This window comes from Eublepharis macularius, chromosome 4 (genome assembly GCF_028583425.1).
Source record: "Eublepharis macularius isolate TG4126 chromosome 4, MPM_Emac_v1.0, whole genome shotgun sequence".
Taxonomy (NCBI): Eukaryota; Metazoa; Chordata; class Lepidosauria; order Squamata; family Eublepharidae; genus Eublepharis; species Eublepharis macularius.
Window position 1 is genome coordinate 120,155,987 of NC_072793.1, and position 16,473 is coordinate 120,172,459.

Sequence of the window (16,473 nt, forward strand, 5' to 3'; positions counted from 1 at the left end):
GCAGAAATGCATGTAAGGTCCAAGGAGGCTCTGCTATCCTTGTGCAAAGAAGACAAAAGGAAAGGAGCAAGAATAGCTTAGTTTTGTCCATATTACGCAGTTATATTTGTATATTTTTCTCATTTCAATCAGGGGGATAAAGGTGAAGCTGGAGACCCTGGCAGAGATGTAAGTACTGCTGCCCTAAAATACCTACATTTAACTAACTTTTAGGCTGCTACCCTCATCCCCTCAAAGACTCGTACACTTCTCTTCTACTTCTTCATGGAGACCTTATCTTGGCACCCATGTACATTTTCTCATGCCATCTCATGTTTAACATATAGCAACAAGGCATCTTTTCTCTGTCAGAGCCAGACTCCTGACCTGTATCATAGGATTAATAGCAGAGACTTCTGAGTCTCTGCCATTATGGTGTCACTTATGTCTTTTTACCTTATGAAACTTTTGCTTATTTCTACCTTCCCCCTTCTCTAAAAATTCGAGATGATTACATACCCTTATGCTATTGTGTGAATTGATCTGCAATCCCATACATTCATATGTGGGCATATGCCCAGTGGAGTGGAACTTGTTTCTGAATAAATATACATAACCCTGACCTGGATAGCCCAGGCAGGCCTCATCTCGTCAGATCTTGGTACCTAAGTAGGGTCCGCCTTGCTTAGTAATTGAATGGGAGACCTCCAACAAAGACCAGTGTTGAAGAGGCAGACAACAGCAAGCCACCTCTGTTAGTCTCTTGCCATTAAAACCCCAGTGATTGTCACCATAAATCAGCTATGACGTGATGGCACTCTCCACCACCACCAAACATGCATAGGAATGGGTTGGATTTCAGGTGGTAGAACGTTTCCCTGTTGAAATGGCAAAACAACCAAAGCTATTTAGCTGTGCTTGCTGAGTAATCTAGATGGCTCAGACAGGTTTTTTGCTTTTTAGCCTTTGCAGGATATTCCTGCAATTCCTGATTCACATGTAACAGCATAGTATCCAGGCCACATGTAATACATAGAGGGGGAAAGCTTCAGTGTGAGTGTCTGTGTACATCTGAGAGTGAGAAAAAAACAACATTGCTGTCTCCCCTCCCCCAACACACATTCTAGTTGATGTGCAGTTTGGCATATAAGACTTCACAGCAAGTTACAATGCATTAATAATTACTCAATATCCAATATTAAGTCATTATCAATGCATTGTAACTTGTGAAGGACTATATTGCACTTTAAAGAGGCTAGTGAAGAAGCAAAGTGGAGCGAGACAGGATGTGATTAACGCTGGCGCACCCATTGCCAACTCTCCGGGAGCGGTTCTCCCTCCATGAGCATTGTTGTGCATTGGCTAGAACCTACGTGGCCACGATGGTCTGTTGCCTGAAAGATATTTTGGAAGGACGCTTGAAGAGAAAGTATTATATATGGGATGGACACTGCTTAATACCAGCTTGGTTGTTCATATTTAAAAGTTGGCAAATTATGAATGAACTCCTTAATTATGTAAATGCATATTGAATGTTTGTGATTGATAAATCTATTTTGTATAGTCTCTTTGGATATTTTGTCCCCTCTCTTGATTGTATTTAGGAGACTATCCCCCTTTTTTGTATCGACTTTTGGTAAACAACCAAACTACTAGGAACAATAGTCCCCTGTAGAGTACCAATCAACAAAATATATCTTAGTATTGGTATAATATCCAATTTATAAAGTGCAAAGTGCTCATAAGTGAATTACATTCTATATATACTCATAACCATTAACAACTGGATCTAGCATCAATAAATATAATAACAATAAATATCAATAAATATTACTAAATATTAAATATGACAAAGAATGGCACACAATACTCGATGATGCACAACAATATCATCAATCCCCCCCTTCTCAGTAATCTTGCAGGACAAATGGAAAGCGGGTGTACTTAAAAGTCTTTACTTGTCTAATCAGATGAGGAATAAATATGTGAACAGCTGAATACAGTGTCTTCCTGTCTGGTTAGACAAGTAAAGACTTTTAAGTACACTGCTTTCCATTTGTCCTGTGGGAGGAGTCAGATCTGCTTTATCCCATGGCCATTTGAAGACTCCATCTATTTGCTGTGACTCCATTTCGCTGATCCTAGCTAATGCAGAGATCTGCATTACACTTTCACAGCTTCTCACTTTGAGAATGGTGTGCTCATGCACATCGCCTCCCATTTACCAAAAATGTGGCTGAATCAGGGACAAAGATCAGGCCTCAAGCATTCAAATTATAAGAAAATTTAATAAATAAAAAGTGCACATATGATCTGTACAAGCATCTGGTCCTCTATCTCTAGACATACTCTAATGATGCTAGGATAGGCTATTAACTCTTGAAATTCCGCACACGTTAGATAATGCACTTTCAATGCACTTTATTAATCATTTGAGGTGGATTTTTTGTTCCGCACATGAAAAAAATCCATTCCAAATGATCTATAAAGAGGATTGGAAGTGCATTATCCAACGTGTGCGGAATCAGCCAAAGTTACAGCAATTTAAAAGTCCTTCATTATCTCTGTCCTTCAGTTTAAGGGCTTATCCTCATTATCCCTCAACATGTGGTCAAAATTGAGTCCAAAAGCTAAGCCTTTTACGTCTTAGCAAGTTGATGATGTTCCTAGTAAGAGGCAAACGAAAGAGAAGAGAGAATCACTGGTGCCTCCATAGAATTTATAATCTCTGTTTTAGAAGTCCATCCCACCTTTGGAGTAATTCCTTTCTTCCTCACAAGGAAGGGATCATACAATCTAATGTTTGGCTTCCTCAGTCCTAGTCTCTGTACATAGGTTTGACATTCTGACTAAGGTGTTAAATGGTAAACCTTTTGTTCTGCTGAAATGTTTTGTGCTTGAGAGAAAGATGACTTACCTCCCTCCTATAATTTTCCTTTTGTCACTCTACCAGCATTAAAGTTTCTGGAACATGTATAGAGTGCAGCCACAATTACTGAAATTGAATTCTAGGTTGGAGGGCTTTTCTTCACATGGACCAACTGCCTAACTCTAATAATAACTCCTAGTGTATCTGTCCTGGCTCTGAACCAGTGCTTTGAGGCTATGGTCATGTGGCTAAGATAGTACAAGCTGAATCTGAATCTGGATAAGAGGTAATACTGGCTGGAGAGCCTGATGTTTTAGATGCCTTTGAAGAACTCAGAGCCAAACTACAAGTGACGTCTTACACAGGTTGGACACTAGTTGGCTTCTCTCAAGTTTTGATGGGAAATGTAGGCATCCTGGTTTTACAGCTTGGCTCTCCATTACAGCTGCAAGACCAGGATGCCTACATTTCCCATCAAAACTTGAGGGAAGCCGACTAGTGTCCAACCTGTGTAAGACGTCACTTTTAGTTTGGCTCTCAGAAACTTCAGCTGGTTCAGAATGTGGCAGCCTGATTACTGTTAGTGGTTAGCTGATGGGAACATGTCTTGCCTATCTTAAAATCCCTACATTTGCTACCAGTTCATTTCCAAGACCAATTCAAGGTGCTTTAAAGCCCTTCATGGCCTAGGACCTACATATCTGAAGGACATTCTCCTCCCATATGTCTCTGTGCACCAGCTACTGTTGTCCGGTTGCCACCTACTAGCTGTTCCCCACAAGGCAGCTTCTTGGCATCAGCCAGATCCTATGCCTTCTCCATTGCAGTGCTCACTTTGTGGTGCAGGCTGAGGAGGCAGGGGATGCACTCCAAGGCCATTTTATCTGCCCTGGCTTTTAATGGAGTTTAAATTACAAGTATTTTTGTTGTTTCTGGGTTTTTTACGTTGTGATTCTTTTAATTATGATTCTTTTAATTATGATTTTTAAGTCATAAGGAAATGCAAGCTATAAGTACTGTAATAATAAATAAGGCTGTTCCTTGTATCTATTAACTAGACTGCAGTTGTTCATTGTTTGCAGGGTCGGGAAGGTATTAAAGGAGAACGAGGGAGCAATGGGCCCCCAGGGCCTGTAGGATCACCAGGTGTTCCTGGTGTGCCTGGTCAAGTGGGTCCACCAGGCCAGGTAGGTAGCCTTCTGCTCAACGTATGTCACCTTATTTTAGCTCCTCTTGGGCGTTTTTTGCTTCTTAGAGAAAGTTGAACCAATAGCTATTGGATGTGAAAACTAAATCTCAGCAAGGGCAAGGGAATAGCAGAAGGCTGTACTAAGAAGCTGAAATCAGAGCTGGAAACTGATCCTGTGGTTGCTTTGGGTTGCTTGGCAGTTCAGAAAGGCCAGAGCTCTTAACTGTATTTGTGGTCTTAGAGAAGAATTAGGTCTTGTCTGAAATGTACATTAAAAAAACCTTCTAAGACCATAAGTTGAATGTTGCTGGATCAGAGGATGCTGGATCTGGTCCAGCATCCTCTCTCATACAGAGGCCAGCCAGTTAACCCTGCAGAGCACAGAGGCCAAGGCCTTCCCCTAATGCTGCCTCCAAATAATGATATTCAGAGGTTTGCTGCCTCTGTATATGGAGGTCCCTTTGCTGACTATGCCTAGAAGCCATTGATGGACCTGTCTTCTTACTCTGATAGTTTGGGCAGAACCCATATTGACTACACTTATTTAGTGCCTCTGATTCGGTCATATCTCTTTGTTGCTGTTTATAGGGCATGCCCGGTCTCCCTGGAATGTCAGGACAAAAGGTAGGCACCTCTTCCTCAGGTCTATACCTGATGTTGTCAGCTAGGGCATATATGTTTCTATGGCAGTTGACCTATCCCTGACCGCAAGGCATACATATTTACCCATCTCTCTCTGGGAGATGAAGATTCAGCTCTGAAAGGGTGGGCAGCACTTCACAGTTTCAACATAGAATGGGACCACTTCCATCAGAGGGGTTGGGGGAAGCATACTGTGTAGACTCCTCAGAATACCACAACTGGGTTGCATCATTCCAGTGCTTGGGACTTTTCACCTGGAGGCAGACCTAAATTTCTCCCTGTAGTATGATAATCCTGGCTTCAAGTTCTCATGCTCATTCTTTTTCAGGGGGATAGAGGGGAGACTGGATCCAAAGGAGAGCAGGTAAGTACCTATGAGTACCCCAAGGCATTGGATAGTGCAGAATTTACCTGCTTTTCAGAGGTGCAAGAGGCTATTCTGGTATGGGTTATTCTTTCCATTCTCACAGCAGTCCTTTGAGGTACCTTATGCTAAGAGAGAATGACTGGCTCAGTGTCATCTAGTGATCTTCAAGGCTGAGTAGAGAATTGAATGTGCTAGACCTAGGAATATGTATTTCCAGTCTGATAATATAACCTGAAAATAACAGTATTTCGAAGTGTATTCCAACCAGCCAAAAAAGTATTCTGGGTTCAGAACACTAAATATTGATTCCTGAAAAATCCCAGAAATGTTTGGAACTAGGAACATTTGGGGCAGTCCCAAGACTATTTTTCTCCCCTTTCCCAGGGTCCCCTGGCAATGGGAGGGAGGAGAGAAGGGAGGCAGCTGCAATAGGTTCAGACATTAAAGGGAGTACTTGAACTGTCTGCCAGTCATGACAATTCTCACATCCCTCCATGGCCCTGAGCATAGGAAAAAGATGATAAAAGCAGCTACATTTCAAAGCTAGATTTTTTTTTTGAAGTGCACTGCTATTTGCTGCAGCTGCTCTGGTCTGCTTTGGATTTCTGCTGTTTGCTGCCTGCCTGGAAAGACTTTGTTCTCTGCCTACTGGACATCTTCAGGTCTGGTGGAATTTGTTTCAAAATAATATTTCTTTTTGCTAGGTGGGTGTAATGGAGGGGCAGCCACCCCCTCCAGTTCTTTTAAAAATAGTTTTGTTCTATGCTTGTTCTAAAATGATTTAAAAGGCTTGTGTTCAGTTCTCTTCTTTGGTTTGTTTTAGAATTTACATTTCTGTTTCAAAACACTTTCTAATTTTTAAAGGATTGGTTTGTGCTTTGGTGGGGAGGGGGGGATCTTCCAAGCTGTTACTGTTTTAGAAAGTTTATCTTTTTGCTTTCTTCTGCTTACAGTTTTATTATTGTTATGCTGTAGTTGTAAAGATATTTCTGTATTGTGTTGGGAGAGATTGGTTTCATGGAGTACTAGTGTGTTCCTGTTGGTTTTTAAAAGTGGAAGTGCTGCCGGTTAGAAAGAAAGTTTCTGATTGTTTTAATTACTACTTTAGGTGAGGGATCAGGTATTTTTTTAAAAACACCATATTGGTTTGGCTTGGATTCTCTGGTTTGACAGTAGTTCTACCAGGCTTGTTGTTCTGATTGCATTGAAGGCTTTTGGCCAGTGGTTTCTCTTGTGCATTTGGCTATGGCTTGTTTGAGTTTCCCCATCATAAGAAACAATGGAAACAAGTAGGATGGCTGGGGACACTTTGTTCAGGACTCCTTGGTCCAATTCACTTGAAAATTGGGAGTGGTTTTATGGGGATGGGTAGCACTAGGTCCTCTGCAATTTTGGTATCATTTGGTTGAACAACAGCTATTCTATCCCTCAAAAAATTCCCCATAGGGAATAATGTAACCCAGTAATTCTGGAATCCAAAAAAAACCCTCTGAATCTGAATTCTGAAATAGTATTGGGAGACCCAAATGCCCCTGATTTTATGCCTTTTCTGATATCCAAATCTGAAAAATACTGGGGTTAGGGGGTTAGGTGCACATCTCTGTACTAGACTGTGGAAAGACAAAGCCCACTGGCATGTTGCAAAGCAATGCAGATCAATAATATCTGGAAATTTCAATACGTCCAAAATGTGGCAGTCCAGCTATTGTTATGGGCTGGATACATGGATGGTATCACCCCGTGCCAAAAGTTCTGCACTGATTACACTTCTGTGGCTGTGGGCAATTCAGATGTTCTTACCTTTAAGACCATAAATGGCATAGAGTCTGATACTCAAAGGACAGGCGAGGCAAATAGTCAGAGATAATGACTTTTTCAGTGCCTCTGGAATGCCCTTTCTCTCAAGGCTCGCCCGACACCTACTTTACTGTCTTCTGAGTTTCCAGGCCAAAGTATTTCTCTTTAACTGAAAGGTTCCAACTTTTAAAGCTGTTTTTATGGTCTGATGCCACTTATCTTCAGACCGAAAGTTATCTGCAGCCTGTCTGCAGCTTTTTCATTTGATTGTCAGTGATCTCTCCCTCCAAGGTATTATGTGACACAACCAAGCTACATGCTTCTTGAATGAGTTAGAAAAATACATTAATTTTCTTCTGTTCTTCTCCCCTCACTTTGATTAGGGGAGACCTGGAGAGCCTGGACCACGAGGTGAACCTGGGACCATACCAGTGAGTACCAGTCACATTGTTTTATCTTGAAGATCTGATAAAGCAAAGTGTGTTACAAGATTTCCCTCCCTCCATTTTACCTTGGTCATAAACACCAAGCAGAGCCAGAATTGTCTTCTCCTGAAGTATAAACTGCAACTCACCTGCTTGCATCATTTGGAACTAAGTGCTCTGCAGGTATCTTTCTGCAGCATGTCCTCTCTGCTTTGGCACACTGTAGTAGAACTGCATTGGTTAATCTGAGGTGGCATTGTGGCTCAGTGATCTTCCCTTTAGACTGTATAGCACTTTACCTTTTCCAGTTCTATGTGACATTGCTTCTGATTGCCATAATCAGGGTGAATTAGTCTAATTCTCCAGACTGCCAGTTGAAGAACTAGTGTAAACATCTGTAGTGTGTGGCATTGTGAAGGTTAAACTGTAACAAATGGCAACTGCCGCTCCTAGATTACCATATTGTGTACCTCTAAATGCATAATTGTCTCTACCTAGGTTGTAGCAGAATTTGGACCCTGCTTCTTGTGTTATTGATTATATTCTGGCCAATGGTTGGGACTCAAACACTCTAAACGTTTCCTTACTGGATTTCCAAAGATATTCCAAGTAGAGGATAGCCCCTCATTAACCTCCCTTGTGCTTAATTTTTAGTATGCACTGCAGCACTTCTACCTATGAAATTAGGACATGGTGGGTTCTAACCAGGGCTCATTTGGAGGGGGAATGCACCGGAACACAGTTCCGGCAGTTCCCCCAAAAGGTCACTGTCAGGTGGCCCCACCCACCTGACTTTTGGCCATTTGGGGCGGGGGAACCCTCCCCTGCCCGGCACTGACCCAATCCTGGCCGTTTCGGCCCCAATCCGGGCCCAAAAGGGCCCAAAATGGCCATTTTCGGCCCATTTCCGCTGGGATCGGGGCCGAAACAGCTGGGATCAGGGCCCATTTTGGGCCCATTTTGGCCTGGATTGGGGCCAAAACGGCCCTGATCAGGCCACTGCCAGGTGGGGGAACACTCCCCCGCCTGGCAGCAACTGAATCCAGTCCATTTCGGGCCCGATCAAATCAATTATGCTAATGACACACTTCCAGTGATGGCAAGGGGTGTGGCATATGCTAATGAGTTATGCTAATGAGTTCCTGCAGCTCTTTTTCTACGAAATGACCCCTGGTTCTAATCATTCATAAAGTTTAACAGTGTTAATCTGTCCAGTGCCCTGCCCAGTTTTCCCTTCCAGAGGCTGGCTTTCAGTCCTCATGTCTCACAATGCTATCATTTGTATTAGTCATTCTGGCTCCAAGAAGGCCCTTGCAGTATCCTTATACAACCCTTCCTTTGTAGGTTGGTTGAGACTATCACACTCTGCCTTGAGTGCATAACTGTTCAATACCCTTTACCTAGCACAGCTCTCTCCATCAGAGCACTGTTTTTCCTTGCCACATTCTTGTATGTACTTTGGCACAGACATTATGTAGCACTCCCTGCTTTTTCATAAGCACCTCTGGGTGAATTTCAATAAGATGCTAACCATCTGTTGGGAAGGTGATCCTTCATGGTCTCTTCATACCAAACTCCTTCAGTAAGTGAACTTGCTACTTTCTCAGTTTGGGACTTCACAGAAGCCACAAAGATAAAAACAGGGTTGCACCTACTAGTAACTGTTGTTCATCAAGCGGTCTTCTGTGCAGACACATATCCCTTCCTCTTGCCTCGTTGCCAACTCTCTGGATCCTTAGTTTCTTGGGGGAGTCTCCAGGAGCAGCATCAAGAGAACTGAGGGAATAGTGCGCATCCTCCTGGTCATGTGATGATTTTGACAGGAAAACACCAAGAGGAGGAGGGGTGCTCCTAGACTTTTAGAAAGCCCTAGATCTTTTCCGTGGCTGGTCTGTGCATGCACAGTTCCACTGTGTGCCTGCACAGAAGACACCTCAATTAACAACAGTTACAGGTAGGTACAACCCTAATTTGCTGTAACTTCTTGGTGCCCTAAATGTACTCCATTAGAATATCTCAGTGGGGCTCATTAACATCCATAGCAAACAGCAAAGATGGGCAAGGGGGGAGGACGGGCTGTATTCTCCAGAAGGGCATATAGAAGACATTTTATGCTTGTTGTTTATTTCGAACGAAATGTTTTAACTTGTTGCTGATCATTTCTTTACTCTCTTTGTCTAGAATGTTGAACGTGCCCTGGAAACCTATGGTATTAAGGTATAAATTAGAAGCTGTGTTTGCTTGTTTACATTCTAGCTATGTTTTTCAATGTGTATCTGTCAAGCAGTTGAGTGAAAACTGGAGTCTTGAGTGGCTGAAGGCAGGATGGATTGCTGCAGAAAACACAAGAGATGTCAGAATGGCAGAATATTGTGGAGTGTGACAGTTGTATGGGGCTACATACTACTCAAAGAATTTTCCATCATTCCTTCTACTACACCAGGGAATTCCCAACAGGAATTAAGGTTCTAGGAGATACATTATGAATCTGGATATAAACCCACTCAAGCCTAGGTTAAGAAACTAAGAGATGAGATAAACTGTCTGTGACAAAATGGCTTGCTTTTAAAGTGAGCAGGGATTAAGTTTATTTTTTGAAAAAAGCTCAAACTGAGGTAAAAATTAATGGTAAACCAGGACATGTGAGATAGGTTTAATGTGTACATGCCAGGGGGAATATACCTTTCCAGGCAGATGTTTACGATGTTATCAAGGGTATAAGTATTACATGCACCTCACAGCACCCCACTGTAATTCACTATCTCAGATTCAGGGCAGCTCCAATCCTAGGACGTTGTACTTCTCCTCCTATTACACCAGTGCTTTTCCAGATTCTCTTGTCTCATTATCAAACACCATAGACATGAATGAGAACATGGGAAGGCTCATACAATAAGGGCTAGATAATTTTTCTCATTCTCTAATAAAGGTAACCCCTAGCATGCTAAATGGTGACTTGCCAGACCATTTTGTTCAGTGCAGCAGCAGCACCCTTACTGCATCCCAAAAACAAGGTTGCACTTGAGCCAAACCATACCAGACCACAGCTGAATCTGGCATGGTGATGCCATCAACCAGAACTTCTTTTGGTTCTATCCCCAGTCAATTCCATCAGCTCTGCTATAATAGTACGTTCTGTGTAGGCCTACAGTGTGGCTTCTCAGTGTGTCAGATTGTGAACTGGGAATAATAGGTGTTGTTGCACACCTCAGCTGATGCCATTTCTGTAGTCCGTGTAACCCTTACATCTCTCTCACCACATGTTTGCCAGCTCACCAACATCTGCACAGCTAGACATTGTGTTTCATGTAGCACTGAGACCGAAAAGATTGCCTACTCTTCTTCTAGAGGCTCAAAAGTAGATGGCTTTCTGTACTCGTGAGTCGTGACACTTTGTATTAGAGATTGAGAGCAGACATATTCTTCTTCCCATTGCTTCAATGAGCAAACTCCCTTTCCCACAGATTTCCTTATTGCGAGAGATCACAGGTGCCTATGATGGGAGTGCTGATCAATTCTTGCCTGTCCCTGATCGCCTAAGGGGCCTGAAAGGTAACAAAGGAGATCCAGGAGAAAGGGGGCCACCAGGCAAAGAGGTGAGCTGCTTGTGCAAGAATTATTTTATAGCCTTTTCTGCTTGCCTAGTTTGCAGGAGGCTCTTCACACAAAAGGTATATAAGCAAAAACCTCTAAAACAATCTATGCAGTCTTTCTTAACAAGGTCAGTGGGCCTGCATCTGAAGTAGAACTAAAATGGATTCTAATTAGAATTGGCATTAGTTGAACCCCATTGTTGTAATTTTATTATTTTTGGAAAAGTTCACCACAGAGATTCTCAGGAAACTAATTTACTGATTTTGCAACCAGAACATTTTAATTCTATGGGGAAATGTTGAATTTTTTAATTTATTTTTATTTATTTGTGTCATTTATAGTCCACCTTTCTCACTGAGACTCAAAGCAGATTTATAAGAAGCTTTTAGGATTTTGTAGTGTAAAACATGCAATAGACAGGTATAATTGAATAAGAACTATGAGCTTCCCAAATTTATCCTCCATGTATGTGAAGTCACCAATTAACAGTAGAAGATGAATTGTTGCCATTTGTTTAGTTGTCACCCTCCCTGAGGAAAGAATCAAATTCTGTTCCAATTATTAAACTCAATAGCAAGTAGCATTATTTGGCACACTCACATTGGCATACACACATGTCTCTGAAAATCTTCTGCAGAGAAATCTAATCCGAGGCTACACAAATTTGTGTTTCTTGCAGGGTGTCATTGGATTTCCTGGAGAGAGAGGGTCAAAAGGAGATAAAGGAGAACAAGGTCCATCCGGTCCACAAGGTCCAATAGGACGAGCCATTGGAGAGCGAGGACTAGAAGGGCCACCTGGTCAACCAGGAGAGCCTGGGAAACCTGGGATTCCAGGGGTACCAGGACGGGCTGGAGAACTTGGAGAAGCTGGGAGACCTGGAGAAAAGGTGAGTCAAGGATAGGAAATGTAAAACTGCCCTTTAAATAATAAGTCCCCAGATGTGACAGGAGGCTATACAGCAGCAAGTAACTATGGTCTATCCTTCCAGTGATCACATTTTATGACTTTGCTCCTGGGATCTTGGCATGTGGAAGAGGCAGTGCATGGAGTGGTGGGGAGATTCATAAATAGGAATATCTTGGGGAAATTCTGAGTGTATCCTGGGAACACAGTTTCAGGCATGTGTTTTCCATTTATATATTAAAAAATGTACAACTGCACCTATCTAAAAATCCGAGGCAGCTTAGAAAGAAATGCAATTACTCGATAATACTGGAATAAAACAAAATGAAACAATTAGATAACACACACAGTAAACTTGCAACACAGAAGTAATAAAATTACGCACAACTTCCAAATTCTTTGGAAATCCTGATGAAACTGTAGTTCTTTCTAAACTCAACAAAAAGGTGCAGTTGATGGAAATGTCACTACTGTGTTGATAGCTTACTCGTTTCTCTTGCCTGTTTTTTAAACTTTATTATGGAAATAGGAAAAGATACAACCATAAGCTAAACAATAATAAAGTAGAAAAGGTAATCATCACAATTATACGTAATAAAGATAAGGTGAGATCCATTTTAAAATTTCAGTGTTGATAAAATATGGGTTAGGTCTTGCAAAGGATTTCTGCTGATGGAAGGGGGAGATACTTACTGATTTCCCCTGTCCCCCAGCAGACCCCTAATTCCCCTTTCAATTTTTTCTAGGGGTCCCCTGCCCCAAAAGAGCAGCATTTCAAGCAGCATTTGGGGCTGCACTGGGAGGAGAGATATTTCTGCTTCACTAATGGAGATCCCTCCACCAGGGGATGTTTTCAGTGGGATTCAAGCCATTATATATGGTTATCTCGATTTTTTCCAGTTAATTATGACCACTTCCCACTTTTATGTAACTATATTTGTTTGAGACACAATGCCTATCTTTTGAAGACACAATAGTAATACCTCATATCCTTCTGGATCATTCTGAGATGTGGCTCCGAATTTTTCCCATAAAAGGAAATACCTATTCTGGCTGTTGTAATAAGATTTATAACAGTTTCTAAATCTACATCCTCAACTTTGCCCTTTAAATAATCCAACAGAACTCCTCTATTATTGAGCATGTCTAGAATATATATAGAAAATCAATCCCGTGTTGTCTCTAAGATCAGTAGCAGATAACTAATGCTGGGTTATGTATAGGGTTCAATTTATATGGTGTTAAGTACTATTGAAATTGGGTTTTATAAAAGATATTGCTTAAATTAGTTAATATTAATTTAGATTGTCAAAAACAGATCCATTTCTGTTCACTAAAATCATAGTAACTCATTTTTTTCACTTTTCTTTTGAAAATTGCAAATTATATCACTAAGTTTTAACAAATGTTTACAACACAAATTGCTTATCAACCCTTTCATTAATAATTTTAAAGATTTATTCTGTAATCTGTTTTGTTTTTTTTAGCAATGGTAGTACAGTTCCTCTAACAGAACAACATTTCTTCTAGTGGAAGAGGGGGTGGCAATTTCCACTGATTTCTCTAACTGCTGTAGATGCCCCTCCCCCTCCTCTTCCCCTTTTGTATTCCTGAGTGTTCACTAATACTAAAGAACAAAATCGGGGTAATGTATCAGGAGAGGAAAGTTGCAGTATTCAGGAAGTTGAATATGCCCCTGTATGTATAATCTGAAAATAATGATATATAATATTAGGAATTTTAATCTCCCATGATGGCTGTTCCTTGTTCATAAGTTAAAACTGTGCTATTACTTCAAAAGTTTCCTTAAAGTAAATGTTTTCTAATGTTAATATCTTCCATCATTCCAACTTCAAATATTAATTTTTCATTATAAAATACAGTTTTTAGTGGGGAGAGGCCTTCAGATAAGACAAGATTTATTTCTAATCTTTTTTTTAATTCAAGGGTGATCGGGGTGAGAAAGGTGATCGAGGAGAGCAGGTGAGTCATACTAGGTAATCATTAAGTGTATGTTTACTTAGATATCAGTGGCATTTTGCTGGCATGCTGGTTACAGATCTCACTGTGTTAAAGCATCTCAGATTCATACTCTGGATGTGGTTGTGTTCACACATGCAGATGATATCTCAGGTCTTTTACTTGCACATACTGGTGATGCAAGCACCCTGTTAGGGCCAAATTATGTAACACTTGAGTTCCATGGTTGGAACTCCAGACACCCAATTTGGCAAATAGCTAACAAAGAAGGAATATTTCTTGGGGCTTTGATGCTGGGTAAGCAGGGGGGGTGGGGACATTAATTTTCCCTTCACATGCATACTGTTTTCACAATAAAAAAAATTGTCAACCCCAGGTTGCTTTAAAACTCAGGAAAGAAAAAAGACAGGTATCCATATTGTGCCCTCTTTTTTCTGCACCCATCCATGGAACTATTTTTGATTGGAGAAATGGTATAGGAGAGTAGCCCTTCCCTTTCCCCATTGGTGTGGTTCTGATCTGTATTCACCTTGATGGGCACTTTTCAGGGTCAAATTTATATGGCTTGGATGGAAGCCAAATTTTCTTCTAATAGAAGGCTTTTCTTTTCTGCAACCTCACCTGTTGCAGTGTGCTATTCTCCCCAAAATGCTGCTCCTGGGAGACAAGAAACCTTCAGGAATGGCATAAGAAGCAAGTTAGAGGGAATTGGGAATTGGGGGAAATTACACCTCCCTTTCTGTTAGTAGAAAATTTAGCCTGGATCCAACCCTATGTGTGGAGTTTCAGTCATAGAATTCCAGAGATTACTAGATTACTTGCACAAACTTAAAAGATAACTGGTGACCCTGTATTCACCACTCCAGGTAACTCTTAATTTATGGTCATATACATGCCTGTGATTCATACTCCTAAAACATGGGGATTTGTAGGAAAGCTTCCTGTAGACTAGTCTTCATGCCAGAATGGATGAAGCATCTAAGAAGACATTGACAGTGTTTCCCTTACAATTATGAAGAAGTGAGCTTGGCTCACAAAAGTGCATACCCTGCCACAAATTTTGTTAGTCTTATAGGTGCTACTGTATTCTTTCTCTTTTCTACCGCTACAGACTGCTACTCATCTTGATCTCACTTACAGCTGTTTCCTCACGGAGGCCTCTGTACATTTAACAGCTACTTGGTAATGAAAATTCAGCAAGTGCATATGCCAGTTGAATGTCTTCATTATATAACTATTTATTGCTCAAGTGCTGTTTTTAATAAAAAGACTGTAGCATTAGTTATAGTATCTACAGGGGCCAAGTATACGTCACACACAAATGTTACAGAGCCCTGACATCACTTCTTGAAATGAAAAGCAGCTTCAGGACTAGGGAAATTTAGATCATGGAAGTATGCATGTGGGGAGAGAATACTTAACCTTTTCCATACCTGTTGTTTGTCTTCTCCAAATAATACCCCCATGGCTGGCTGCCCTGCCACAGAATTTGTATTTCAAGATTGTTATGTAAAAATGAGCTTGAGACCTTCCTAGGGGGAAGCAGCTAGGCAGGGGGTGGGTGGTGATTTGGAGTGGGAAAACAATCAGGCATGGAAAAGATTTAGGATCCACTTTCCCTCTTTTTTACTTTTCTGTTCTAAATTCCTCTGTTCTACAGCTGTATTTTTTAAGTCAGGCTGTTTTTCAAATACAGATACTCCCACACACACTACTTATAGGCCAGTCCTCCCCCTTTATCCCTTGTCTTTTTGAGTTGGTGTTTATGGTCTTTGGTCTTATTTCATTGAGGGCAAATGGAATTAATCACCTGTCTAGCAGATCATCCATGTTATTGATCCTTATGCTCTGTCTCTTGTCCCCAGGGTAGAGATGGCTTACAAGGCCCTCCAGGGCCCCCAGGGCCCAAGGTGAGTGAGTTATTCATCCTTTTGTTTAGTCTTCTCTGGATGCTGGACCCAAAATCAGATGCAATGGGGAGTTGAGCTATATCTTGAAATTATTGAATTCCATGAAAAAATTCTTGGGCTCTAAAACTCAAGCAGGGGTGGCGGGGCGGGGGAGGTTAGGGGATGTGCATGCTGCCTAGCATTTTATCCCCTGTGATTATAGATGCATTGGTCTAGATATACACCTTCATAGGCCTAGCAATTTAATATGACAAGGAAGTTGAAGCAGATAGATCCCATCCTCCCTCTTTACTCTTTTTTCCCTGTCTGTTTGCCCTGCTCATTGTATAGCTTGGTTTCTAAGGGGAATAAAAATTAAACCTTGTCCCTGACAACCTGTTACCCTTAGTTGATGGGTATGAAACAACTATGAAGCATTTCCCAGCTTCTGGTTGGGTCCTGAGCTTAGACAGACACTAACAAGAGAATATTCACTGGTTGACTTCTTGTCAATGGCTGTTTAGAATTAGATACAACATAGATGGAGAAGATGTTGAGCAGTGTCTGAGGTGGAAGGAGCCCCATGTCCTTACCAGTAAGCTTGTCAAGGTAGTAGCAGAGACAAAAGAGTATCTGGGTCAGCATTGTTCAGGCATACATCTGCTAACTGGGTCAGGCACAGTCAGCAGGGCTGTTGATTTCTGTGAACCCTACCTGTTTTGAGCACCCGTAGCCAGATAAGAGCTGCACCTTCACCTAGATGCCTGTCGGTCTCTCTTGCCATCTTGTGGTGCTTCCTGATGAGGGAACAGACTTTAGTTTAGCACTTCCTTCAT

At 41.4% G+C, this 16,473-nt stretch overlaps 1 protein-coding gene across 1 annotated transcript in view; it reads left to right on the forward strand.

Moving 5' to 3' along the window:
- Nucleotides 1–16,473, forward strand: part of COL7A1 (collagen type VII alpha 1 chain) — a 199,897-nt gene that overhangs the window by 155,814 nt on the left and 27,610 nt on the right. The window contains 10 exon segments of the mRNA XM_054976386.1: nt 133–168; nt 3,931–4,035; nt 4,626–4,661; nt 5,008–5,043; nt 7,227–7,274; nt 9,450–9,485; nt 10,733–10,864; nt 11,542–11,751; nt 13,716–13,751; nt 15,614–15,658. Coding sequence (XP_054832361.1) covers nt 133–168; nt 3,931–4,035; nt 4,626–4,661; nt 5,008–5,043; nt 7,227–7,274; nt 9,450–9,485; nt 10,733–10,864; nt 11,542–11,751; nt 13,716–13,751; nt 15,614–15,658 — 720 coding nt within the window.